At 48.3% G+C, this 26,095-nt stretch overlaps 1 protein-coding gene across 9 annotated transcripts in view; it reads left to right on the forward strand.

Moving 5' to 3' along the window:
• The window catches only part of LOC147433375 (uncharacterized), a 201,699-nt gene that overhangs the window by 122,012 nt on the left and 53,592 nt on the right, over positions 1 to 26,095 (forward strand). For all 9 annotated transcript variants that reach the window (XM_086492965.1, XM_086492964.1, XM_086492963.1 and 6 more), the window contains one exon: positions 25,070 to 25,438. In XM_086492965.1, coding sequence (XP_086349091.1) covers positions 25,070 to 25,438 — 369 coding nt within the window. The remainder of the gene's footprint in view (positions 1 to 25,069; positions 25,439 to 26,095) is intronic.

Genomic DNA, 26,095 nt, shown 5'->3' on the forward strand with positions numbered 1-26,095 from the left:
AGCTTTGGGCAAGAAGACCTTTAACCGGCAAAACACAGATCTAGACTCTACTAGACCAGGGAAAGTGAGTAGACAACCAGGCTGGACAAGGGACGAGGAAGGACTAGACCAGGGGCGAGAAAGGACTAGACCAGGGACGAGGAAGGCCTAGACCAGGACGAGAGCTGGTTGGACCAGGGCGAGAGAGGACCAGATCAACAGGGCGAGAGGGAACTAGACCAACAGGCTCACTGGGCAAGGCGAAGGAGGCGAAGCTAGTTAAAAACCAGCTAGCTCCTCGATTTGTACCTCAACAGAGTGAGACTTCAGTTGAAGTCCCACCGGGCGTGCCAAAAATGAGAGCACTTGTAGCACGGATAATGTGTCGTGCTCTCTACAGTGGGTGCTCCTCAGTGCAATGTGCGTGACAATCTCACTCAAAACGGACTGAAAACAAAGGAAACAATAGATAACAACTGATCACACAGAGACACAACAATACACCAGAACATATGACTCGACTATCTCAAAGAACCGATACAGACTTTGGCGTGGCAACACACTTAGCTCCGCCCAAAACTCACGGGTACAATGGGGTGTCGAGGCTCAGATGTGCAGGGATGGTGCAGACGTGCTGTGTATAGACTCGCTACCCTAGACGACGACCTTGGACCGTATATCAAGAAGATCCAATAACGGCTCATAAATGTCAGCCACCTAAGTCTATCTCCAAACTGAGTGGTGGTGGTGACCTAGCCACGATGTCCACTAGACCACCGTCGTATCCCTGCCACGTGTCACTACCAGCACAAAGAGTCCGACCAATGTGAACTAGACTTGACCAACTGTACTAACTGTGTGTCCTGTGAAAGTGACACTGTAGCCCTGCTACACAATTCTATGGAAACACACCCCAATGCCTACGCTTAGCAGGCACTGGCTATGCTCATGTGCAATCAGAGGGTATGCAACTATTTTAGAGTGTCTAGACATGCACGTCCTGAGTACAGGTTCACAAGGGTGCCAACACACTACCTAGGCTGTGCTAAACCTAGCAATAGGAGTTACACCTTACCCACATGCACATAGGGTTAGATGTACACGTGAGATCCCCCCTTTTATAGGGGAGGTACGGGTACCGAGCTGCATGGCTTCCATGTACTCTACCAACAACTATGGGGAATCTATGAATAGAAATCTTCATCGGCTGATACTTGAACTTCAAAAAGGACTCCAATGCTTGTTTCTTTCGGCTACGTAGAAAGCGATTCAAAATTTGGTCCGACTTTATGTCTTCAACTTTGTCTGCGATCTCGGGTTATAAAAGACTGTGAATGGAATGCAAAGGAAAAGTGTGATGGAGTGTCAAACCTTTCAACAAGTATATGCCAAAAATGTGATCTAAACTCGACTTTTCTACCTAAAACTATCGGCATTGGCAAACGATAAAGGGAATACTAATGCTTGATGGACAATTGAGCTAATGCTTTTGTTGTGAATGTGTCTTGCTAAGGAATGAGCTTGCAAAATTTATTGACATGACCTACAATGAGGAAACATTGTGTATTCCTTAAATGCAAACTTACTATCTTTTCTAAAGTGATCTTCATGCTTTTGTAATCATCTGTCAGTGAATCATGTGCTTTGTGCAATATGGCATTCCTATGAGAAGGTAACACACAAGGACGGTGACGAAAATACATGAGACCGTCACGAATTGGCAATGAGAGACTCAAAAAATGCATACCGACTCTTCATGCTATCGAGAGATTCTTCTTGAATGGGTCCTGTGAACCTCCACTTGAGAGCCAAGATTTGTCCTCTGTGATTGATCATATCTACAATTGGGTTGGCTTTACTAGAAACATAATCAATCAAACCACCAAATTGCTCACAAGACTAGAACCATCTACCATGACGGTCACTCCAAGGTGTACTCGGTACAGATTGAAGGTCGCCATGGGCCTCCAGCCTGAGGCATTCTAGCACTAAGCCACTGAAGCAAAAACTCCTTCCAGGGCTCCTCCCGTAGAAGAAGTCCTCCGACGACAAACTTCCCTAGAAGGGCTCTGCTTTGCTGTGCTGGGTCTATGATCCCCAACCCTCCCTGAGAACAAGGAAGAATGATGACCTGCCATGCCACTTTGGCCTGGGCTATCTGAGTGTCACGCCTTGACGAAAGGAAGTTCCTGATCAGCCTCCCTACCTTGCTAATGCAGGAACTCGAAAAGATCCAACAAGAAGTGATGTACCACAGACTAGCCAACAACACCTGGTTGGCCACTATAACTCTGCTTGCCAGAGAGTATGCGGAGCTCCAATGTAACAACTTTCTCCTGATGGACATAAGGAGTGGAGCAATCTGCTGCTCAGAAGACAAGTCCATGTTGGCCCAAGTATCGAACTGTAGTCCCTGGGGAAATCCATCTTGAACCCTTACCTAGCAAACAATCAGGCGTAGGAGCACTACCAACGGAGAAAGCCATTGTCTTTCTCCAGTTGACCAGTGTGCCTAATACACAACAAAAGGTCTCAAGAGCCTGCTCACACCTATGAAGGTTGACCTCCAAGGCTGAATCGTCTGCAAACTGAGTATCCAGTAGCTCATCTCCTCGAATAGGAAACGCTAAGCCACGTAGACCAACCTGCTGTGAGACCAAAAACTTGCTCATCACCTTAGCATAGAACAGAAAGAGGAAGGGGACAAGAGGGCAGCCCTATCTGATCGAAAGTGTGAGCATGAAACGACAAAAGTATCTAACTCCTGACAAAAGTACTTGACTGTGTGCCCGTTTGTAAGAGCTGACACACCTTTGATCCAAGCATCTGAGAAGCCCATCCTGCGTAGAGTGCCCTCCAAAAAGTCCCAGTCAACTCTATCGTAGGATTTCTCAAAATCGACAAGAAGTATCACCAGATGCTCACCACAAAGGCACCCAAGGGTAGATGCCTCCCAAAAAGTAAAGATGTTGTCAAGGATACTACGCTCCTTGACAAAACCTATCTGTGTCCTATGTATAATGCTCTCTAGAAGTGGCTCAATCTTAAAACTCAAGAGCCTTGGCAGAATTTTGTAGGATGAGTTGAGGATGGTGATGGGCCGCCATTGTTGAATCTCATCCAAGGAGCCTCCCTCCTTGAAAATGAGGTAAAGCAGGCCCTCACTCATGCTGTCAGGCATCTCTCCTGTGCACAGGATGTACTGAAAAGCGCTACAAAGATATGAGCCAAGCAAGTCCCAGTACTCCAAGAAAAAGCTGGCAGTCAAACCATCCTCACCTAGACAGCTACCATGGGGAAGTGCTCTAAGGGCCACGTGTAGCTCCTCTAGCTGAAGAGGCAACTCAAGCCTCTGGCGAATCTCCTCAATCACAAGACAAGGCATCTGTGCCCCAACCTGCTCTCTGCATGCATCCTGATGCTCTGACTAAGGCTCTGCAGACAGTAGGTCATAATAAAAGTCAATAGTAACTGCACGCATGTCCTCTGGCTCTGAAGCAACTCACCCGTCAGGCCTCCTCAACTGGCTGACCCTGGCATGCGCATGACGAGGCCCCACTGTCTCAAAGAAAGCCACTATCACTCTGTCACCCACCTGGGTCCACTGCGATGCCTGTCCATGAAAAGCAAACTCATGGCGCCTCTTCTCTGTGCTGGGAAGCTACTGGTGAGCCTACTGTAACTACTACTCCAACCAGGGACTGTCTGGATGCTGCTCTTGCATCCTCTGCTAGGAAGCAACCCCTCGTTCGAGGCGCTACTCCTCCTCTCTGGCTGCAGCCAGGCGGGCCGTAGACTCCTGGAGAAATAGCTGGCTAAGCTGAGCAAGTCAAGAAGCCACTCGGTCAGCAGGAGAGTCCTGCATGTCTAAGCCCTCTTTCAAAGAGCCACCACTCGCTCTCTGAGCGCAAAGTCCAGCAAGATCCTCTCTGGGATGGGTAGCATTGTGCTCCTCCTCCTCTGTCTATCTATCACTGTGAAAATCACTGATTCATGGTCCGAAAAAGAAGTTCCGGCGTCAGAATGCAAACTGTCCCACCCAAATCACAACAATGGTCGCTAGTGTAGAAGCGATCTATCCGAGATAGATTCGCTCCTTCCACTCTGCGGTCCGAGCGAGAGAAGGCCAGGTTGTCTAGGGGCCTTACAAAGCTAGAATACTGCCACACATCTGAAGCCTGCAGAGTCAAACATAACGTCTCCCAAGCTGCCGATTCAATTCCATGCACTGTAGTGTGGCTACCTCCAATCCTGTCAGAGGGGTCCTCCAACATGTTGAAGTCACCCCCAATGCACCATTGCTCTGCCTGCGGCAGAGACTCTACAATGTGAGACCAAAACTCTGCACGTGCACTCGCCACATTGGACGCCTGGATGCCACCAGGTCCAAATGCAGCTGACCAAAAAGTCTCATATCTTCCACGCAAAAGCTGACCACAACCTCTAATGCAAATTGGACCCTGCCGCATAGGGGAAAAGAGAAGCCAACCGCTGAGTCCAAGGCCTCTATCCCCCTAGCTGCAAGAAACTATATATGAACTCTGAAGCAAGCTGCCTCAAGGTCTGGTGAGGGGTTGCCAAGAAACTGTGTAAAGTCATAGGCAAAGAAATCCCAACGACGACGAATGTCGAAGCTCGTCAATCCACGAGAAACTGCTACAAAGGGGGACGTCTGCACGAGAAGAGGGGGTCGCAAGAAAGGTTGTCCCTCTCTCGCCAAGGCAAAAGCGCTGCTAGGAGATCTCTTAGCAGCCGAGGAAGGTCCTGGCCCCTGGGACGGCTGCGGGGATGGAGCTAGAAGAGATGTGCGAGCAGGGGGCTCGAGGGAGAAGGGGGAGAGGGGGGGCTTGGGGGAGCGACAGAGAGAGGAGGGCGAGATGGACAGGCAGAGGAAGGAGATGGAGGGGGAGGGGGAGGGGAGGAAGAGGGGAACTCGGGGGTGGGAGGGGCTGTCAAGAGTGAGGCTGAGGTGGAGGCTAGAGCAGGGACCTCGGAATCGGTTCCATGTGGGAACCCATTGCTGCTTGGCAGGAGCCTAGGGACCACTCTGAGTGCAAGGTTGGCACGGTGGCCCCTGTCGACGTCGACCACGAACCTGCTGCCAACCCTCCCTCGCTTGAGTCCCAGGCTCAGGGAGTGGCTCTGCCTGCGTACACTATGCCTCTGTCTGCTGTTGTTGGCAAGCCCTTGAAGACTGGGGCTGGGCCTGTGGTGTAGGTCGGGGTCTCCTCCGTGGACAGGCCTTCGCAACATGGCCCATCTGTCGACAAATGAAAGAATGGTTCGGGAGGCCCGAATACTCCATACTCAGTCGGAACCAACCACGGCTCACCCGAGGTAGTAGGATGACCTTCGGGAGAGTGTGGATGTCCTGAACCAGAATACGTACTGTGGGGATGCCGACCGCCTTGGTAGCTACAGAGGCTGCCGTGCAAGGTGTCCCCAAGACAGTCCCAATCGATAAGCCTATCCGGGAAAGTAGCGGAAGGTACTCCCTCCTCAGGCCGAGGAAGCCGACGGAGATGGGCAGGTCTGCCTCCTCGACAAGAACGTCGGTGGCTGGGTAGAAACCGTGGCGCCACTGTCAAAAGAGTGCTTGAACTGCACGGATGGCCAGGGCAATCATCGCAATGACCTTGGACGCCATCTCGGGAGTCTCAAACTCTATCTAGTAGTAGCCACGTCCGAGAAGCTGAACATCGAGAATCTTACCTACCTCTGCGAGAACGCGGGCCTGAAGAAGATCGCGCACTTCCTCTCTGCCGGGTCTGGTGCCGAGAATCTTGCAAATAACAGAGGTGACCGAAAGGCGCTCCACCTTTGCCTCTAAGCTCGCTTGCTTTGTTGGCAAGAGAGCAAGTCAGATGGCGGGTTCTGCGGGGTCGGGCAAGGGGGCTGCAGTGGAGTCCCTCTGTGGCGGAGCAGAATCCTCCATCTGTGTCTGCTGCTGCAAAGGCGAACGGTGGGGAGTCGGAAGGCGACGAGAGTCGAAGCCGCTGTGAAACCGGTTTTGACAGCGACAGAGACTCGAGGTGGGGAGGATGGCACAAGCAGGAGAAGCAGGGGGGAAGGAGCGAGATGACCAGTAGGGGTAGCGCGAATAGGGCGGGAGGGGGCAGTGAGGGATAGTGGGAGGGGCAGCCGGAGAGGGTGGGAGGGGGTAGCAGGACAGAGGGGGAGGAGGCAGCGAGGCGGGGCGATAGAGGAGGGCAGCGAGGGGGGAGCGTTGTGAGGGGGGGGGAGGGCTGGGCTGGGCTGGGCTGGCGATGGCGATGGGGGGCAAAGCAGGCGAGGCACGGGAGCAGCAACAGCGAGCGATCCTCGAAAGTCCACAATGTGTTCGTTTAGGTAATCACACAACAGGGAGTTACCCTCCAGAGAGCAGAAACACTCATAGCTAGCACAAGTCAATACCTCGATTCCGACACCTCTTCTCTACAAGCAAGAGATGGCAGAGATCCAAAACCAATTCTAGTGCGAGACTGCAAAGCGCCAGAGACTCGAGGTGGGGAGGATGGCACAAGCAGGAGAAGCAGGGGGGAAGGAGCGAGATGACCAGCAGGGGCAGCGCGAATAGGGCGGGAGGGGGCAGTGAGGGATAGCGTGGAAGGGGCAGCCGGAGAGGGTGGGAGGGGGTAGCAGGACAGTGGGGGAGGAGGCAGCGAGGCGAGGCGATAGAGGAGGGCAGCGAGGGGCAACAAGGCGATGGGGGAGTGTTGTGAGGGGGGGGGAGGGCTGGGCTGGGTTGGCGATGGCGATGGGGGGCAAAGCAGGCGAGGCACGGGAGCAGCAGCAGCGAGCGATCCTCGAAAGTCCACAATGTGTTCGTTTAGGTAATCACACAATAGGGAGTTACCCTCCAGAGAGCAGAAACACTCATAGCTAGCACAAGTCAATACATCGATTCCGACACCTCTTCTCTACAAGCAAGAGATGGCAGAGATCAAAAACCAATTCCAGTGCGAGACTGCAAAGCGCCAGGCAGACTCAGATCAAACCCACGCATATTCTTGAGCAAGGTGTCCATACCATCATCTTTGATGCATACCATACTACACCCACACCAAGGACAAGCAATTCACCATCATAGTCACCATGCCTTATATTGCCGAGATTACCAGTCGATCAATTAGCGTTAGCTATCCTCTTTACTTTAAATTCATTTTTTTCTTTTCTGACATGAGAGAATGTATAATGACATTTATATGTTGATTTTCCTCATAGACTCGACCTTTCAAAGACATTACTAAACAACCACCCCCCCCCCCCCCCCCCCCCCCCCCCACCCCACCACCACCTCACTCTTTTGACCATAACTTGCTCATCCGAACTCCGATTTAGGTGATCTATAGCCTCAATTGAAGAGCACGAAGCCCTCTACGCATTGATGTAAAGACATAATTTTTCTGTGTAATGGAAGGCTTTGCTGTAACAGCATCTCAGAACTGAAAAAACTGTCAAAACTTTGCGTTTTTGTTGCCGACTTGAAGGCAATGTCAGACAAAACTCGCAAGGGTGGAAAAGCCACACTCGCCATGGAGAATGATGCAAAATCTCCAAGGAATTTGGATGCTAATCCAACCACATCATCTACAACAACGGAAGCAATGATCATGGCTTACTTGATCTCGTTACAAGAAACCGTCAACAAACAAGGTGAAGAGTTGCGCGCACTTGCAATGGAGAATGGTACATTAAGAGTTCTCGTTGTGGAGAATGAGCACCTCAAGAAGGTTCTTGAAATGCAAACAACACGCTTGATGCATCTTGAGAATGAAGTTCAAGAATGTAAACGCTCTCTTGTTGACATGAATGTATTAAAAGAGCGCTTGAGCAAAGTTGAGAGTGATCATGTATTGAAAGAGGAAACAATAGATACAATACGACATGATGTGTGTGAGATGAGAAATGCATCCAAATCATGGATTGATATATGTAAGGATAATGTGGTTTCTACATCTCCTATCACGCAAGCCGTTGTCCAAGCAAAGAATGTAGAGAATGTGGACACTCAAGAATTGCACGAACGACAAAAACGCTCAAAGAACATCGTCATTCGTGGAATCAAGGAGGAAAGCATGGAAACATCCCAATCTCTTGCAGTTGCTATTGAAGAGTTTTTTGCTACACACTTTGGCATGTCAGGAATCATGGCTTATGGTGCACATCGAGTTGGAAAACAAGGAGTCCCTCGCTCGGGAGAAAGACCTATTGTATGTACCATGGCTGATGAGATAAAGAGAAAGATCATCCTTGACAATGGTTGGATCTACCTCAAAGGAACAGGTTGTAATGTATATGAGGATTGTACTCTTATGCAACAAAATGTACGTCGTAAAGCATATGAGGAAAGAAGCAAGAAGGTTAAGGTATCACCTCAAGAAGAAAAGCCACTCAAGGAGGATGCAAGTCCACCCAAAAAATAGGGACACATGATCTATGAGACCAACTCACGCTTGCGAATAAGCTTTTGGAATTGTAATGGGTATCCATGGAATGCAGGAATTGGCATTGATGAGCTTACCAATGACTCCGATGTGATACTTCTTGTCGAAACATGGGAGCATGATGCGCAACGAATTCTTGGATTTGACAAATACGATGTGCATTCTTTGACGTGGGCCAAAAATGCAAAGCAACGAAGAGGCCAAGGAGGCGTAGCATGTATGACCAAAAAGCGTTTGAAAGATGTTTCCATTGTCAAACAAGATAAGTATAAACGCTTCTTATGGCTGAAAATCAGCCCACCAAATGGTCAAGTCATGTTTGTGGCCGGTTGCTACATTCCTCACTATGACTCCAACTTTTATGCTTGCTTGAATATGGATAGAGATCAGCCCTTTGTTGAACTAGAGGAAGACATTGCTCATTACAAGGATCAAGGTGAAGTCATTGTATTTGGAGACATGAATGCTCGCACAAATATGTTACAACACGACACACAACAAGTAGACATGCCGCATGTCTCAAGAAGAATGGATGATTCATACATGTATAATCGAAGTTCTAATGATGCAAAAGAAGTGGATCACTATGGAAAGTCACTTCTACATATGTGCAATAGTACCGGAATGCTCATTGCAAATGGTGTATCTCTATGGCAAGGCACCAATGACTTTACATGTAGAAAGCACAACGGTGCTAGCGTGATTGACTATATGTTGTTCTCAGAAGCCACTCTAGAATGCATACAAAGCTTTACACTTGGTGAATGGAATCCGGAATCGGATCATAGGATGTTATGTATTGACCTCAAGTGTGGTAAACGGCCCGAGCATGTAGGCTCCAATCATGATGTAAATCATTTGTACCTACATCTAGACTTCAAACGAGTACTTATATATACTGATATGGTGGACCAAATGTTAAGCATGATAGAGCATCAAGAGAGCCTAACATTAGAATGCAAGTGGAAAGTTTTCAAAGAAGTAATTTTCTCTTGTGCGAAGGAATGCTTTTCGGTGAAACACATGTCTTGCAAAAGGTCTAAGAAGGGTAGCACCAAGAAGAAATGGTTTGACATGGAATGTAGTCAAGCCCGAAAACACTTGCTAAGATTGGATGCAATCAAAAACAAGGAAGTTTACTTAGAATGTTCACACACATACAAAGCACTTGTTTAAAAGAAGAGGAGAAGGTGGGAAGTCGAAAAACAACTTCTTTTAGCACAAGAGAAAGCACATGCATGTGGCAAGTTTTTGCAAAATCTAAAAGGCAAGCGCGTTGAGAGCTTTGGTGACTTGACTCTTGAGGATATGTATATGCATTGTAAGAACCTCTATGAGCAACGCAATGTTGATAAGATGGAGTGTTGTAGCTCCCTTCCGTTTATGTCTCCCTTCTTTACCATTGAAGATGTATGCTGCGCGCTTGAGAAACTTGCTACTCGCAAGGCAGGTGACCTTCAAGGTGTCAAGGCTGAAATGATTAAATGGACAAGCAAGAAAACACGATATTGGATATGCGATATGTTTAACCTTGCACTTCAGTATGGCATGCCTTATGATTGGAGTGCAAATTGGATCAAACCTTTGCACAAAGGAGGAGATGTAAACAATGTGAACAACTATCGCACTATAATGGTTGGTTCTTTAATGGCAAAGTTATTTGGATGTATCATGGAGATGAAGATAAGTGAATGGGCTGAAAAGAATGGCAAACGTGCACTTGGCCAAGCAGGTTTTCGAAAGCATCATAGCACTATTGATCACCTTGTCACTCTTCGAGTTCTTATGGAAGCGTCTCGATTGAAAGGAAAAAAGTTGTATTGTTGCTTTGTGGATTTCAAGAAAGCTTTTGACATGGTACCACGAGGAAATCTTTGGAGACGTATGCAAAGCCTTCAAGTGCCGAGAGAATTTATGCATGCAGTCTTTCGCATCTACCAAAAAGTGATATGTCGATTACGTATGGGAGATGGAATTTCAGAATTTTTTGCAAGCACTATTGGTGTCAAACAAGGATGCCCACTTTCCCCAACCCTCTTTGGGCTACTCATTGATGAATTGGAATGCATGGTTCTTGACTTTATGCAGCAAGAAGGCATAGAAGAGGTTAAGATTGGAAATGCGGTGATCATGCTTTTGCTTTATGCCGATGATGTGGTGCTCTTGGCACATACCTTAGAAGATGCACAAAAGCTTATGAGTGTCTTGGAACGCTTTTGCCTACATAGCGGGCTGATCGTGAATGGATCCAAAACCAAGGTTATGCTTGTAAAGATCCTCAATGATGAAAATCCATGCATTGTATATAACAATGAGAAACTTGAAGTGGTAGATCACTTCAAGTACCTTGGCCTTGAGGTTCCATCCAATCATAAATGGAAGGATTGTGCAATGCGTCGCTTGAAAGCCGGAAAGAGGGCCTATTATGCATTTGAGAATATGTGCAATGCAGGAGAGATCAAGTGTTGGGCTCTCAAAAAGTACCTCTTTGACACATTGGTGACACCGGTGCTTCTTTATGGAGTGGAGGTGTAGGGTGGAAGCATCGGGAAGTCTACTTGGAAAGAGTTTGAGAATGTCCAAAAGCATTTTCTCACCAACTTTCTCCAAGTCAAGACACAAACACCCTACATGCTCTTACTTCTTGACTCCGGATTGCTTCCCATTGAGGTCTTGGGCATGCAAAGGGTTGTGGAGTACATGCGTAAGACACAACGTAGCCCTTTGCATCGACTTCCTAGAATCGCATATGAAGCAAGTCAAATGGTTCAAAAGACATGCAAGAGCAAAATACTAAGTTCGGGGTGGATGCTTGATATCAAGAAATGGTTTGGAAGATGGGATGCATGTCACTTGGTCAAGGATGCGTCGATCGACTCTCAAGTTAATGAGGCCTTCTTACAACGCCAATGTATCACGGCTTGGGAGAAATCCGGAGGTTCTCGCTTCAGCCATTACACCACACACGTTGCCCCAAACTACAAATCTCTCTTCTTCTCGGAACGAGGTAACCGAACCCATTCCTACATCCTTGAGCCCATCCCGTTGAGTGCGATCCGCACCATTGCCTTCATTCGTCTTAGCTCCCATTCTCTACGATGCGAGACAGGACGTTGGGGCACTGGCGAGGAGTGTCATCGACTTTGCACCTTATGCCCTCGTCAAGTGCGAGAGAGTGAGTACCACACACTACTTGAGTGCTCAGCTTTTGACCACATTAGGTCCTCGTTTGCCCATATATTCAGCCATGATCTCTCCCTACATACCTTCCTCTCCCAACCACGATGTGGACTCTCTATTGCGACGCTCATTTCAACCATTTTTGAGCATCGAGAGTCACTTATGAACTCCACTCACACCACGTGACATGTTCATTTGGTCCCATAGGTCATATTTGACCTCCCAGGACGATAATAGAACTATCTATCTATCTATCTCTCTCGTGGGTGATCCCTTTCATCAAGTTGGGAGAACCAATGCATGTGGAAGTCAAAGGAAAACAGGCAAAGGTCTTATATTATGATATGAAAGAAAAGATAGCAGTCATGAAGTAGACAAGGTCCTTAAAAGGTACATCAGTTTGGATACCAGACGAGCTAACACCTACCCAACTAAAGAACAAATCAGTAGAATTAAAGAAGGTACAAGAAAGAAGGGAAAGTAGGCATTCTAGAGAGGAGGGAAAGTCATCATTAGAGACTTTGTCGACAAATCGCCCCCAAAACATGATACATGATCAAAGAAACATGGTTGTACATCTTTTTTCTTTTCATGGAAAGCAGGAGTGATACATGTTTGTAACGGTAAGCTCATGAAGATGGAGCTTTGAGCTACTGAGGTTGTCTTAGTTTATTTTCTTCTTTGTTGAGCTGAAAGACAATGTAAAAGGTCTACTTTGATCTGTTCCATAGGTCAGTTTCGGCCTCTAGTGGATTTTACTCTCTCTCTCTCTCTCTCTCTCTCTCTCTCTCTCTCTCTCTCTCTCTCTGTGCACAATGTATGGGGCGCTTCCACTATTTATTCACAGAGGGCTTCGGACCCTTCTCCATAGTCATGAGCTATTAGGACTACTTGAGTTACACAGACACAGAGATAGTTTACTGAGGAGATCAGCAGAGAGACATCTTAGAGACAGATTATTGATTTCTTCATACCAGACACTAGACAAATAGAGGAGCAGCCACCATACCCGAAGTACTCTCATTGACCATACATTTCACAGAGCTTGACAGAGTCTATTCATCACATGTATATGAGAGTATCTATGCTCTCGATCCAAATACACCACTCTCTACACTCACTAACCAGCTCTTTGCAGTTCTTCACACTTCAGCCCTCAGCTGATTCGCACACACTACTCACAGTGGCCGACCCCCACCCTCTCGGACGATGCCCCACAACAGATGGTATGACCGGGAGTGCAGAGACTTATACAGACAGCTACAGGCTCGACGAGCCTTAGAGGAGATCCCGGAGAGCGAGGTCAGGAGACAGATGAAGGCTATTACACGCTGTAAAAGGCGGGCCTTCGAGGAAGAGCAGGAGCTTGAGCTATACCACCTTCTCATGAGTACAGACTTCCCAGCAAAAACTCCAAGAGAGTCTCCGACATGATGCCACTCTGGAGGAGTTTGTCGCGGCTGCTACCAGGATAGAGGGAGCTAGGAAGCTGTTCACCAACTCCTCTCAGGTAGAGACCCCTTCAGTGTTTTTGGAAAGTCCTTCTGATCCTTTAAATTCTTTATGCACGGAATTGGAAGCCCTAGAGTTACAACGAGCTCTTCAAGAGGAGAGGTCCTTCTCTCTTAGACAGGAGAAGCTCCACATCACAACGCATTGGAGCAGATCAAGCACGAGCTAGAAGAGCTCAAGTCTCAACAAGAGACTAAGGCTATGGTTTGGTGTAGCTCATGTCGCTCTCCAGGGCACCCTCCACAGGAATGCCCCCTTCGGGTTTACTGCCACTTCTGTGAAAAGTTTGGACACGAGGACAAGGACTGCTACTACCTCAAGGGATTGCGACAAATACAGCAAAGTCTTGGTCCTACTCTTCAACAAGGGCCAGCACCGAGGACAAGGACTGCTACTACCTCAAGGGATTGCGACAAATACAGCAAAGTCTTGGTCCTACTCTTCAACAAGGGCCAGCACCGACGTCCAACATGGTTTCTCCATGTGGCCATCCACACCATATGCCACCTTTGCTGACAACCCCTGCTATGCAAGGTATGCAAAGTACTTTTCCGTCTCAGAGCTTTTATCATACCCATGCTCCCTCATCACCTCAAAACATCTATGCCTCCACCTCCAACTCCATGCACTAGGAGCAAGGACCACCTCGCCCTTCGACTCGCCCATTGAATCCGCCTATTTTGTGCTACAGATCGGGGAATATGGTCATTACCAAAGCAAATGCCCTCTGCCTGAAGGGTCCCCTTCCTGTCGTCATTGCCTTGAAATGAAGGATCACTATAGTAAGGATTGCCCTAAACTTCGAGCATCCACGGCTTCGAACCCATGTCAAAGCCAGAATGAGTTGACCTTTCCCAAGCTCAATTTGATAGAAGTTAGCACCACTCCTGAACCACCCCCTTCCACCCATGTGGTTACCACTCAAGAGAAGTTGCAGGTGGTAGAGGAGCCAGCAGGTGTCCTCACACGGGCCCAGAGAGCCGCGCTCGGTCTTAGTATTCCAACACGTTCAACTCCCCCACACATTCTCCCAACAATGGATACTCTGCCTTCAGCTGGCACCAAGTCCTCACTCAGTAACAAACAAGAATCCAAATCTTTGCTCTCCGATATTGATGAAGTCTTCTTGGAAGTAGTTGCTGATCTATAGCAGATCAAGGTACCAGAGAAACCACCTAAAGAAAAAGAAAAGCCTACCGCAGAGACAATCTTGAAGAACATCTTTCAACAAGAACATCTTTCAACAAGAACATCTTTCAACATCTCTCAATCACCTCTACAAGAGTTTAACCCCCCTCAAACATCAGCCCCAGTGGTGTCTGCTTCTCCGACCAGAACAAAGCTCTCCTCTGTGTCTAGCGAACTCCCTTCATAGAGCCCGTCCTGCTTGATGAATTCCTTGCTCATGATAGTTGTCTTGCTGATGGTACCTCCTCATGCTCTCCATCAACTGCTACGCTCCGTAGCATCTCCTCTTTTGGCCAGTGGACCATGGAATTCATCTACATTGGAACACAAATTCTTCCGGCTATACTTTGCATTGGAGATGAATATTTGCTATCTGCCACCCCCTCACACCCTCTCGCTCCCATCTACCCCCTATCCCCTACACCCTACCAACCCCTCTCTCTCACTTGCTCCTACCTCCTTAGTCTCGCCCCTACCCACCCCCTCCCTTGCCCTCGCCCCTACCCTCACTCCCCCTCGCCCCTACCCACCTCCTCACTCTCCCTATTCGCCCCTACCCACCCCCTTAGTACCCCTCGCACCTACCCTCCCCCTACTCGCCCCTACCCACCCCTTCACTCCCCCTCGCCCCTACCCACCCCCTCCCACTCACTCGTCCCTACCCACCTCCTCCCAGTGACCCAATGCAACCACCTCCCCATCTCGTGCATATCTACTCCCTCGGCCCGGCCTACCCCCTCTTCCCTAGCACTCACCTACGTCGGCGTTCCAGATAGATTTTGAGCATCGCCTTGAGGAAATTAGGCATTGCTTCATTGGTACCTCCTCCTTAGGAACTCGAAATCTTTTCCAACATCACCTTCTTTAGTCCGAATGTACTGCGCTTTTTCCCGGTTTTTCCTGGTGTTTCAATGTTCTCTCTAGTCTCACTGTTTTGTCTCACCGAGACGGTGAGTGGTTTTGTGGCGGGCAACCTTTAGTAGGGCTATAGTGTCACTTTTACAGGACACACAGTTAGTATAGTTGGTCTGGTCTGGTTGACACTGGACGGACTCTCTGGGTTGGCAGTGACATGTGGCAGGGATACGACGGTGGTCTAGTGGACATCGTGGCCAGGTCACCGCCACCACTCAATTTGGAGATAGACTTAGGTGGGTGACATTTATGAGCCGTTGGTGGATCTTCTTGATATATGGTCCAACGTCGTCGTCTAGGGTAGCGAGTCTATACACACAGCACGTCTGCACCATCCCTGCACATCTGAGCCTCGACACCCCATTGTACCCGTGAGTTCTGGGCTGGAGCTAAGTGTGCTCCCATGCTAGTGTTTGTATCGGTTCTTTGAGATAGTCGAGTCATATGTTCTGGTCTACTGTTGTGTCTCTGTGTGATCAGTTGTTATCTATTATTTCCTTTGTTTTCAGTCTGTTTTGATTGAGATTGTCACGCACATTGCACTGAGGAGCACCCACTGTAGAGAGCAAGACAGATTATCCGCGCTACAAATTGCAGTAGTACCAAGCCTAGGTAATAACTGCATGTGAAGCACCTCTTATTAGTAGTTCATTAACTTATTAATAAGTGACATTTTAGCATCATTTAAAGAAGTCGTGGGTTCAATCTGACACTGCTCGACTCAGCTTTAATTATCTATATAAGTGACCCTACTACCTAGGGGTCACTTCTCCAACATAAGCGAGTACCCTCAGTACCATCACTCAGTACCCGCAATACCATCAACATCCATGAGGTTTTTGCATCAGCGTTTTCAGCCATGACCAGCAGCATTTTCAGCCATCGGTAGCAGATAACATCACCATTGGTTTTCAGCCCTGGCATTTTTCAGAAGTTGCAGATTTCAGCTATATTCCCAGCATTTCCAGATTCAGCCTCAGATCAGCAAGAATTTTCAGATTTTAGCCCTAGCCTTATCGCCAAATTGTAGTTCCATGTCAGATCAGCCCTAGTGTTTTCAGTTTCCAGCCCTTAGCCTCGCAGATCCAAGTATCTACAGCAAGATCCCATCAACATCTAGGACCCTTGTATCAGCATTTTGTGCAATCTAAAGCAAATACCTCTTGAGCGATAGAGAAGCGGGGGGGGGGGGGGGTGTTGGGAATCCATCTGATGATAGTCTCCAGTGTCTCTCTCTTTTCAACAGAACCTTCATTCACAGTATCATTCCCTCTCTCTCTCTCTCTCTCTCTCTCTCTCTCTCTCTCTCTCTCGCACAGGATCATGAGGGTTTGGTAGCAGAGCACATTATACATGCTGAGGATCTGTTGGCAGAGATGCTTGCACGGTTATTCAACCGTGTCACGTGTGAGGGCTTTCATGAGTCTTAGAGATTATCTACTATTGTACCTATCTTCAAGACAGGAGACCCCACAGTGCCGGGGAATTACCGTACTATCATGGTAGGACACATTGGCACGGTTGTATGCATCCATCCTTGAGCATAGGCTGAGCAGTTGGGCAGAGATTATGGGCATACAAGCACCTGAGCAGGCTAGTTTCAGGAGGGGTTTCTCCACACTAGATCATGTCTTTACACTTAGAGCTATCATTGAGGAGGGTCGAGCACATGGTAGACGGATATATTGCAGCTTTGTGGACTTCCGCAAAGCTTTTGACACAGTACCGAGGGTCAGATTGATGCGCCGACTTATGGAATTGGGGGTACCCACAGAGCTGATATGGGCGATTATGGCATTGTACAGTTCAGTGATTGGTCATGTACGCACATCAGAGGGGATATCTGACATAGTTCACTCCACTATCGGAGTGAAACAGGGATGCCCATTGTCCTCTACTTTATTTGGTATGTATGTTGATGAGGTCTTTGATTATATTGAGAGAGGAGGAGATAGAGGTGCTCAGCTTGCGGGGACATGGATCCCTCTTTTATTGTATGATGACGATATCGTGTTGATATCAGACTGACCAGAGTGTATGCAGAGACGATTGGACGCATTGCATAGTTTTGCAGGGGATAGTGGATTGTCTGTCAACCTTGGTAAAACCAAGGTCATGGTATTTAATACCACGCCACAGTGGGTTAGGAGATCAGCACCTACATTCACATATGGGCAGGACAATATGGAGTACACTGATGCATACACATATCTTGGGGTGGTCTTTAGTGGACCGAGGTTCACACTGAAAGTGGCAGCAGACACTAGATTGACTCGTGCCTATGCAGCCCTAGGCGGTTTATAGAGGATTTGTTCGTAGGTTCAGTTCCAAGAACCTCGAACAAAGCTCTGGCTTTTCGACACTTTGGTCGCTTTAGTTATGCACTACGGGGTTCAGGTTTGGGGACCGTCTGTTGACAGTGCTGGATGGAGTAATAAGGAGAGACCCTTGATATCTATGATTTCTAGGCTGATTAGAGCCAAGGCCTGAGTTCCACATGACATCATACGTGCGGAGTTGGCTGCCCCACCCATGGAGGTTGAGGCACTCACCAGATCAGTATCATTTGTACACAGCTTATGGGACACCACCAGGGACAGGTATGCTAGGCTTGCTTTTGAGTCATCCAGATAGCTGGCATTATAGGGAGATACATCATGTTGGTATGCACAGATGAGCTCATGGTTTCAGAGGCATGGTTTCCGCATGGACAGGCTGCCCCCTTTACAGTATTCCCTCCTACACGCTGCTCCCTCCTATGCGCTGCCCCCCTGTGCGCTGCTCCCTCCTGCGCGCTGCTCCCTCCTGCGCGCTTCCCCCCCCCCCTGTGCGCTGCTCCCTGCACGCCAAGACGGCCAGCGCACTACCTCCAACCCATCCACTGAACACACACACCCCATCCCCATCCCCTGCCCGCTGGCCCCTGCTCTCTGACCGTCTTGCTTATTGGCGTACCCGCAGCCATCTCTCTCTCTCTCTCTCACACACACACGGATACATACCCACACACACACTACACATATACACACGTACACACACGTTGAGTGCTCTCTTCCCCTTCTCCCCTCTTCTTCACAATATGAAGAGAGGGTAGCTACGAAGACAACCATGTCTTCCCCCATCATCAAGACGCCGACGCCGACAACGAAGACAACCTTCATACTCATGAACAAGAGGCTTGCACAACTGGAGAAGGACATGAAAGAATGGCGGATGGAGAGAGAGATATGGAAGGAGGAGAAAACCACCTTCATCAAGCTATGGAACGAAGAGAAGGAGGACATGAGAGCGGAAATCCAAAATCTCAAAGAGGAGAAGGAGAGAAGGGAACGGGAGAACGAGAAGGAGAGGGAGAGATGGAGGAAAGAGCAAGAAGAGATGAAGGCACAAATCGATCTCCTTCATGCTTCCATCACATCCCTCACCCCCGAGGAAGGAGAGATTAAAGAGGAGGCTAAGGAAGCCCTCAAGGAGGAGATCACCAAAGCCCTCACCGCAAGCATTGAGGACAAATTAGAGGCCACCAAAGAAGGATGGGTCGAAGTGGTCAAAAAGAACATCAAGAAGGTAGCAAGAGACAAAGCCCAAAAAGATGAGGTACTCATCGTACACACAACCATCGAAGAGGAGAAGATGCGACAAGCTCGCCGTCTCAATGTGCGAGTGACCGGCATCAAAGAAGAAGAAGGGTCTACACCCGAGAGCGATGGGAAAGCTTTATGCAAGAAAGTGGGATACAAGGAAGAAGAGATCCCTTTCTCCAAAGTTTGGAGAGCCGGCAAAGATCCAAAGAAGAGAGCTCTCATCCTCCAATTCGCCTCCGAGGAGTCTCGAACTTCCTTCCTCCGAAAGAGGGTCATCTTGAGAGGGATAGAAGGCCCCCCGATTTATCTTGATGATGACCTCACAAAGATGCAACAAGATCACCGTCGCGCGTGCATGCCTCGAGTCCACCAAGCCCGCAAAGAAGGGAAGAAGGCATTATACCGAGATGGTAGGGTTATCATTGATGGCAAGACCATCGCATAGGGACTCGCGGCCTGTGGGACACACGAGGAGATTCATGTCACGGTTTGGAATTGCAATGGAGACCTATGGACACACCCAAAGAGACTTGAGGAGGTGATGAGAGGTCGAGACATCATTCTACTTACAGAGACACACGAGAGCCCGGAGAGAGGGTTACCACGGATACATGGATTCCAGTGGGAGTCTCTACATTGGGGATGTATGCGCCAGCACACCACTCGCGGCTCAGGAGGAGTGGCCATACTCTTTAGACAGGGGCTTCACAGCAGACTACAGATTGTTGCCCGTGACCCACAGGCCCGATACATGTGGATTCGCCTCGAGCTCTCACGAGACAGGATCGTCTACATTGCCCTTTGCTACTTTGCTCCCACAGGCTCGAGATTCGCCCCTATTGAGCAGGAGTCACCATACGCATGCCTCACGGAAGAGATTATGGAGTACTCCACACTGGGTGAAGTCTTCCTTATGGGAGACTTCAATGCTCGTACGCGCAGTGAGCAATGTGAGGCATATGACCATGAGGCCCCAGAGGCACTACACACTCTAGATGAGGAGGCTACTATGAGAGATACAGCAGACAGAGCTCCAGTCACAGCCTACGGACGACATCTACTTCGACTTGGCTCCCAGCACCGTCTCGTTATTTATAACGGGATGGTCCAGTGGCCCACCTCAGGGGGCCTGACTTGTATGCCACATGGAGTTGCAGAGGGAGAGGGGAGTACAGTCGACTATATTCTGGGACCCAGGGAGGCTACACACCTTATCACATCCTTCACCATTCCACCCATACCCATCGGAGCCGACCACACATACCTCTCTTTCTCCATCACCGGAGATACCATCCCACACAGCTCCACAGCACACACTCCACACACCACCATCCATTTCACACATGAGCTAGCATCTCTTTACTCGGCCAAGGTCGAACATGGCCTATGCCTCCTCCACCCATCCACACCACTCTCAGTTCTCACATCACATATCTCTTCCGTTCTCCACACTTCAGCTATTAGCTCTTTTCCACACACCACTCACACAGGACGCACTCCCCCCCCCCCGGGACTATGCCTCAGAACCGCTGGTATGATGATGAGTGTAGAGAGCTATACCGACGCCTCCGTGCACGGCGAGCCTTAGGAGAGATCACAGAGAGAGAGGCCAGACGGCATATGAAGACGCTGACACGCCAAAAGCGGCGAGCATTCGAAGAGGCACAGGAGCTTGAGCTATACCGCCTATGCATGAGCATGGATAGCGCGACGGCATGGCGCACCCTACGCGAGCCACGTCCGCCTACAGCTATTGAGGATCCACAGATATAGCATGATTATGCAGAGCGACTTTATGAGGTGCCAGGGCAGCCTCCTATCCCACAGCCACACGGGCCACGCCCCACGTGCTCCTCCTTCTTTACAGCAGAGATGGTAGAGAGGGCCATACGCCGCATGCAGCACAGACGATCAGCTGACCATACTGGATTACAGAGTGAGCACATCATTTATGCGGCCTCCACTATAGCCTCGTTGATTGCACATGTCTTCAACCGGGCTATAGGGGAGGGCTTCCCAGAGGAGTGGACACAACACACCATAGTGCCTATCCACAAATCTGGCGACACCCTGGACCCAGGGAACTACACTACTATCATGATTGGCCACACGATGGCCAAGCTATATGGAGCAGTACTTGAGGCACAGCTCAGCTGCTACGCAGAGATCCGAGCCCGGGTCACAGGCTACAGGGGTGCGAGCTCCCACCACCGACAGATCGAGGAGATCCGAGCCCGGGAGTGCCGTGCCACTGAGGAGCGAGTGGCTCAGATGAGGGCCGACCCGACAGCTTTCATCCGGGTAGCCTTGGCACCAGACCCGCCCATGTACCACATCCTACATCCCCCCATTAGTACAGGATGGAGCTAGATAGCTTGATGCATTCTCATGATTGTACTACCTTGAGCATATAGACATGCATATACCCCCAGAGATAGAGCTCCATCCCTCCTCAGATACTCCACTACCTACATTCAGTTCAGTTTTGTATCAGTTTTGTTTCATTTGTCTTTCCGATAGACGGATGACATACACACCATGTACATTTGATTTGTCTCATAGGCCGATTTTGGCCTGACATAGATGTTAAAAATCTTTCTTTCTTTCTTTCTTTCTTGATGCACCATCTTTGGCTCTCACACGGCTGGAGACTACTAGACTCATTTGGCAGGATTAGGTCACATGTCTTAGTATGTTTTACATCAACTCACACATCGCAAACTTACACTCAGTGTGCCCAAGGATCTTACTCACATTACCGTCTATGAATAGGCATCCATAGCCTCACATACATCTGTTACTGGCTCGAACTAAGTTTGGTTGCACCACCGGCCACTGGCCAAAAGAGCTGTAGGTATAAAGTTCAAAGGTTTAAGCTTGAACACAACCTTTTTGTATCATCATCTAAAGTTCGGAGAGTTGTTGGGCGTACGATTGATAGCAAGAGGACGTGGATAGAGCCATCACGGGAGTTGGGTACGAAGAGGGCTTTCTATAGAGAGCATCTTGTCCAACTCATGATAGACGGATTTGTTACACGGCCCAACTACATGGACACACATTTGTCTCATGGGCTACGATGTGCCATAGGCCAGATTTGTACATCTTCACACCAGCTTGGGATTGAGACAAGTAGATTCAGAGGCATACCAGCAGACAGTAGGATATGTCAGTTATGCCATGCAGAGCCAGAGACAGAGTTTCACTACATATGTCACTGCACAGTCTACTATGAGATACGGGGACGCTTTCATTGTTTATTCAGAGATGGTTTTGACTCATTAGATAGAGTCATGAGATATCAGGATCAAAGATGTCTCAGATTATTTCTACTTGAGATACTGAGACATAGAGACACTCTATTGAGAGGGCAAAGACAGAGACAACCCCAGAGACGCATCTCAGATTTGTTCAGTTTGAGTACCACAGAGGTAGAGGGGCCACCACCATCGCACCCATACACACACCAGCGGTACTCTCATTGACCGAGCTATAGAGTTGGGGAGATCGAGACGACCGCGACTGAGGAGGGGAGCCACGCAGCACCGATGGAGATTGCGGTAGAGGATCCACAGGATTCTAGCACGACACCCAGAGTGTCGATCAGGATAGGCCTCATGCTACTGCTATATTATATCATTGTGACACTTATCCCCACTTTGTACCTTTGTGGCATGATACCATTGCTCAGCCTACCAGACACCCATAGGAGTCGGTAGCACTCCTATCTCAGTTCTTTGTTTGTATCCAGACTTGGTACTCATCATTGTAATCAGTTGGTCTCATAGGTCATTTTGGCCTTTTGTAGACGTTAAAATATCATTTCATTTGATTTCTCTCTCTCTCTCTCTCTCTCTCTCTCTCTCTCTCTCTCTCTCTCTCTCTCTCTCTCGTCTTTGCACATCTCTCATGAAGTAATAGAAACTGTCTCAAATAAAAGGAACCTGAGTACGCACTGAGCACTCATCCTACGCATCCATCCTCAATCACTTCCGCTGCACATTACAACAATGAAAGGGGCATGTGTATCCACAGCATAGATAAGACGCTCCCCCAGTAAGTCTCAATGGTCTATTGCTCGTCCGTGTTGAAGGCGGCATGTAACTTCCTTTCCTACCGAGTGGGTAAAGAAGCTCGTGGAAGTGGGCTTAGGCCATTGTGGTTGTGGTATGGGTGGTTGCTCGGGAAGATTGTACAATCCCCGAGCATATGTGTGCCAAGTATGTGAGTTAGTGATGGTGTCGGGGTTTGTGCTCTTGAAGTTCCGCCATGAGATGAAGCTATCTTTGCTCTAAAAGTGGTACTTTTGGAGCTCCTTTGTCTCTGTGAAAGTCTGCCTTTTACAACAGTTGAGTCCTCACCTATCCCCACCTTTTGTGTGTGATTTGTCTCCAAAGCTCTCAGTATCTCGAGGGGTTCTTGTAGGTCTCGAGAGTCATTGTCCGCCATGAGATGAAGCTATGTTTACTCAAGAAGTGGTACTTTTGGAGCTCCTGTGTCTCTGTGAAAGTCCGCCTTTTACAACAGTTGAGTGCTCACCTCTTCTTGCCTGTGTGTGTGTGTGTGTGTGTGTGTGTGTGTGTGTGTGTGTGTGTGTGTTTGTGTGCGTGTCTCCAAAGCTCTGAGTATGCCGAGGCGTGCTTTCTGGTCTCGATAGTCATTGCCAAAATGGGCTCGATGGTGGAAGCTCTGCATTGTGGCTGTATGTAGCAATATGGCCAACCATGTGGTGATAGTGTTCATAGGTACTAATGGGTCCAGGAGTAGTAGTCCATCATGTTTTCTGCTAGTGTATATGTTAACCATGTCATGTGTGAATTAGATGGGGTTGGTATATGAGGTGTTGGTGTCACTCGTGCCCTAACTAGTGAGAAAGCCAAGTATGTATGATCGGTGCTGAGAGGACGTGTTGGAACAGAGAATGAGGTCATTAGATGTGATGCCACTAATGGCCCCATAATGTTATCCACCAGCGTGCGTACTGTGAAAAACATGTCACCCTCCCCGAAGCACGCCTCTGTGTGAAACCGTTATAAATAGCAAGACTGTGCCATGGTCCCAACTCTAGTAGATGTTCTCCATAGTGGCCTCTTTTTGCCCCAAGTCCTTGGATGTGCGGGCTGTCCCCACCTCTGCTGGATTAAAGGTTAGTGTCTTTGTATCCTCATAATCATATATATCACCCTTGCAACTTTGTGTATGGGCGTTGAAGCTTACTGCAAAGAAGACCTCTCCCCGTTGAAAATAATAATACATAATCTTCTCCGGTAGGCGTGCATGTGGTGATGCCTCCCATCTCTTCGTCTGGCATAAGAGCAGCTTGTCAGGCGTAAGTAACTTAAGGCAATGGAAATGGCCCTATTTTGCATGAGCTGTATACTTATCAGTGATCCATATGTATAGAGCCTTTGGGTTTTGAGTGATCACTCTAAGACTTCCCGGGAGCTCTTGCGGAAAGAGTGCCACACACCAGATCCTCTCGAAGTGCCCTTAGGCGTAGTCCTCTTGTATGCTAACTCCCATTAATAGCCTTGCCCTCGGCTGTGGTCTCTCTATGGTGTGCCTTTTCTCGGCTTGTGTGGTTGGTCTATTTTAGGCATAGATGCCTCCTATGCTCAATTGGCATCCTGGTAAGGGCAACATCAAGATAGATAGGGGGGACCATGCGCCCTCGCAGAACCACACACTTGCGGATGAAGGTGGTTTGAGTCTCTTTGGTGGCAAATTGTTTTATTAGAGCCCTCTATCTAGTGAGGTCTTTGATGGCTCTCCAAAGCTTTGGCAAAGGGGAGAGGCTCTTCCTCTTTGTATCCAAGCTGTAGGAAGAATGGGAAGTTGAAAGTCTTGTGACAATGGGGCTGGCATTACCATCCATGAGCTTCTTGTTGTGGTTGATGGTGGACATATGGAGCTGGTCAACGTGGATGGTAGGACAAGACCCCGTGGCTTGTGTGTGTGTGTACGGGTTTAGGTATGTGTGTACATGTGTGGAAGTTAAATGTGTGTGCATGTACTGTGTTGTATGTGTATGTGTGCTTGTGGTCTGTGTGGGTGGTATGGAGAGCTAGGGGTTCATCTGACTCACAAAGCCCCAAGTGCTTACTCCTTGTGCAATCACCACCCGTGCTTAAGCTGCCCCTTTCTTCTGTTATTACACATCTTAGCTTAAGAAGATGATGGAGAGGAGTACCACTTTGTAGACAATTTTTCGTTGGTGTAGTTTATTACAAGCTACAACAGAGCTCATTTTTTAAAATTATGCAGACAGAGAAAGGCAAGATGGACGCTTTGAACCTAAAGACTTTGGTGATCCAGGACGAGACACTATTTTTGGAGGGTCTAACAGGGGTAGCAGTGGAAGAGAAGTCACGGGCGGACCTCGGTTCTGCTAGTCTTTCGAAGGAAACATCTATTCCAGATCTTCCTGCTCTGGAGAATAGCACAAGTGATGTTACTGCTGAATGCTTTGATTTTTCCAAACAACGACACTTTTGGAATTTAAGTGTTCAAAATTCTATCATAATTGAGGATTACCCAATGAAGGTTCCTTTGAAAAGCATTTATGATTTCTTTTCTGTCTTTGGAGAATTGCAGATGTTTTATGGCAAAGGGACGATCTTCATAAAGTTCAAGGTCTGTTGTTTTATTTGTTTAAGTTCCATCCTTCTATGTGAGTCTGCTGGTTGAAGTTATTCTTCGTTGCATTGCATCTAAAACACACACTAGTATACGTTTTTGTCCGAGTCTAAGGGGGCAAGTTATCACACTTCTGTCCTGAAAAGTTGTTTATTGTCTGGTCCCCTGCAATGTCAGTATCATATGCAATGTTGTGCCATTTCTGTGTTACGTATGTGCACAGTTTCAAGGGAAAAGTGCATGGTTGCAGGGGAAATGTATCTGTTGATTGTTACTGCTTGGTTGTGTTAAATAGATGTTATGTATGGGTATTTCAGGACTCATTTTGTAGTATGTAAGGTTGGCACAGAAAAGGAATAGACAGTAAGCATCTCTGGAAATCTGATTAACTGGTCGGCTTTCTTAACTGTATAGATTTGGCTGTGTAATGGCTTTTATTTTCTAACTTATGCCATCCCCTTCTCCTGGGTCCTGACATCAGTTTGCATCAATGTTGCACAGTAGGGGACTCTTCAAGGCCCAAAATAACAAGGTGTCTGGAGACAGACGTTGGCATTGCCTTTCACTGTGATTGAAGAAAGAGAGAGAGAGAAAGAGAGCCCACGCATGAGAGAAGGAAACGAAGAAGAAGAGAGACTATAGATTAAAGAGAGA

Source organism: Adiantum capillus-veneris, chromosome 20 (assembly GCF_014529385.1).
Source record: "Adiantum capillus-veneris isolate H3 chromosome 20, ASM1452938v2, whole genome shotgun sequence".
In the NCBI taxonomy this organism is placed as follows: domain Eukaryota; kingdom Viridiplantae; phylum Streptophyta; class Polypodiopsida; order Polypodiales; family Pteridaceae; genus Adiantum; species Adiantum capillus-veneris.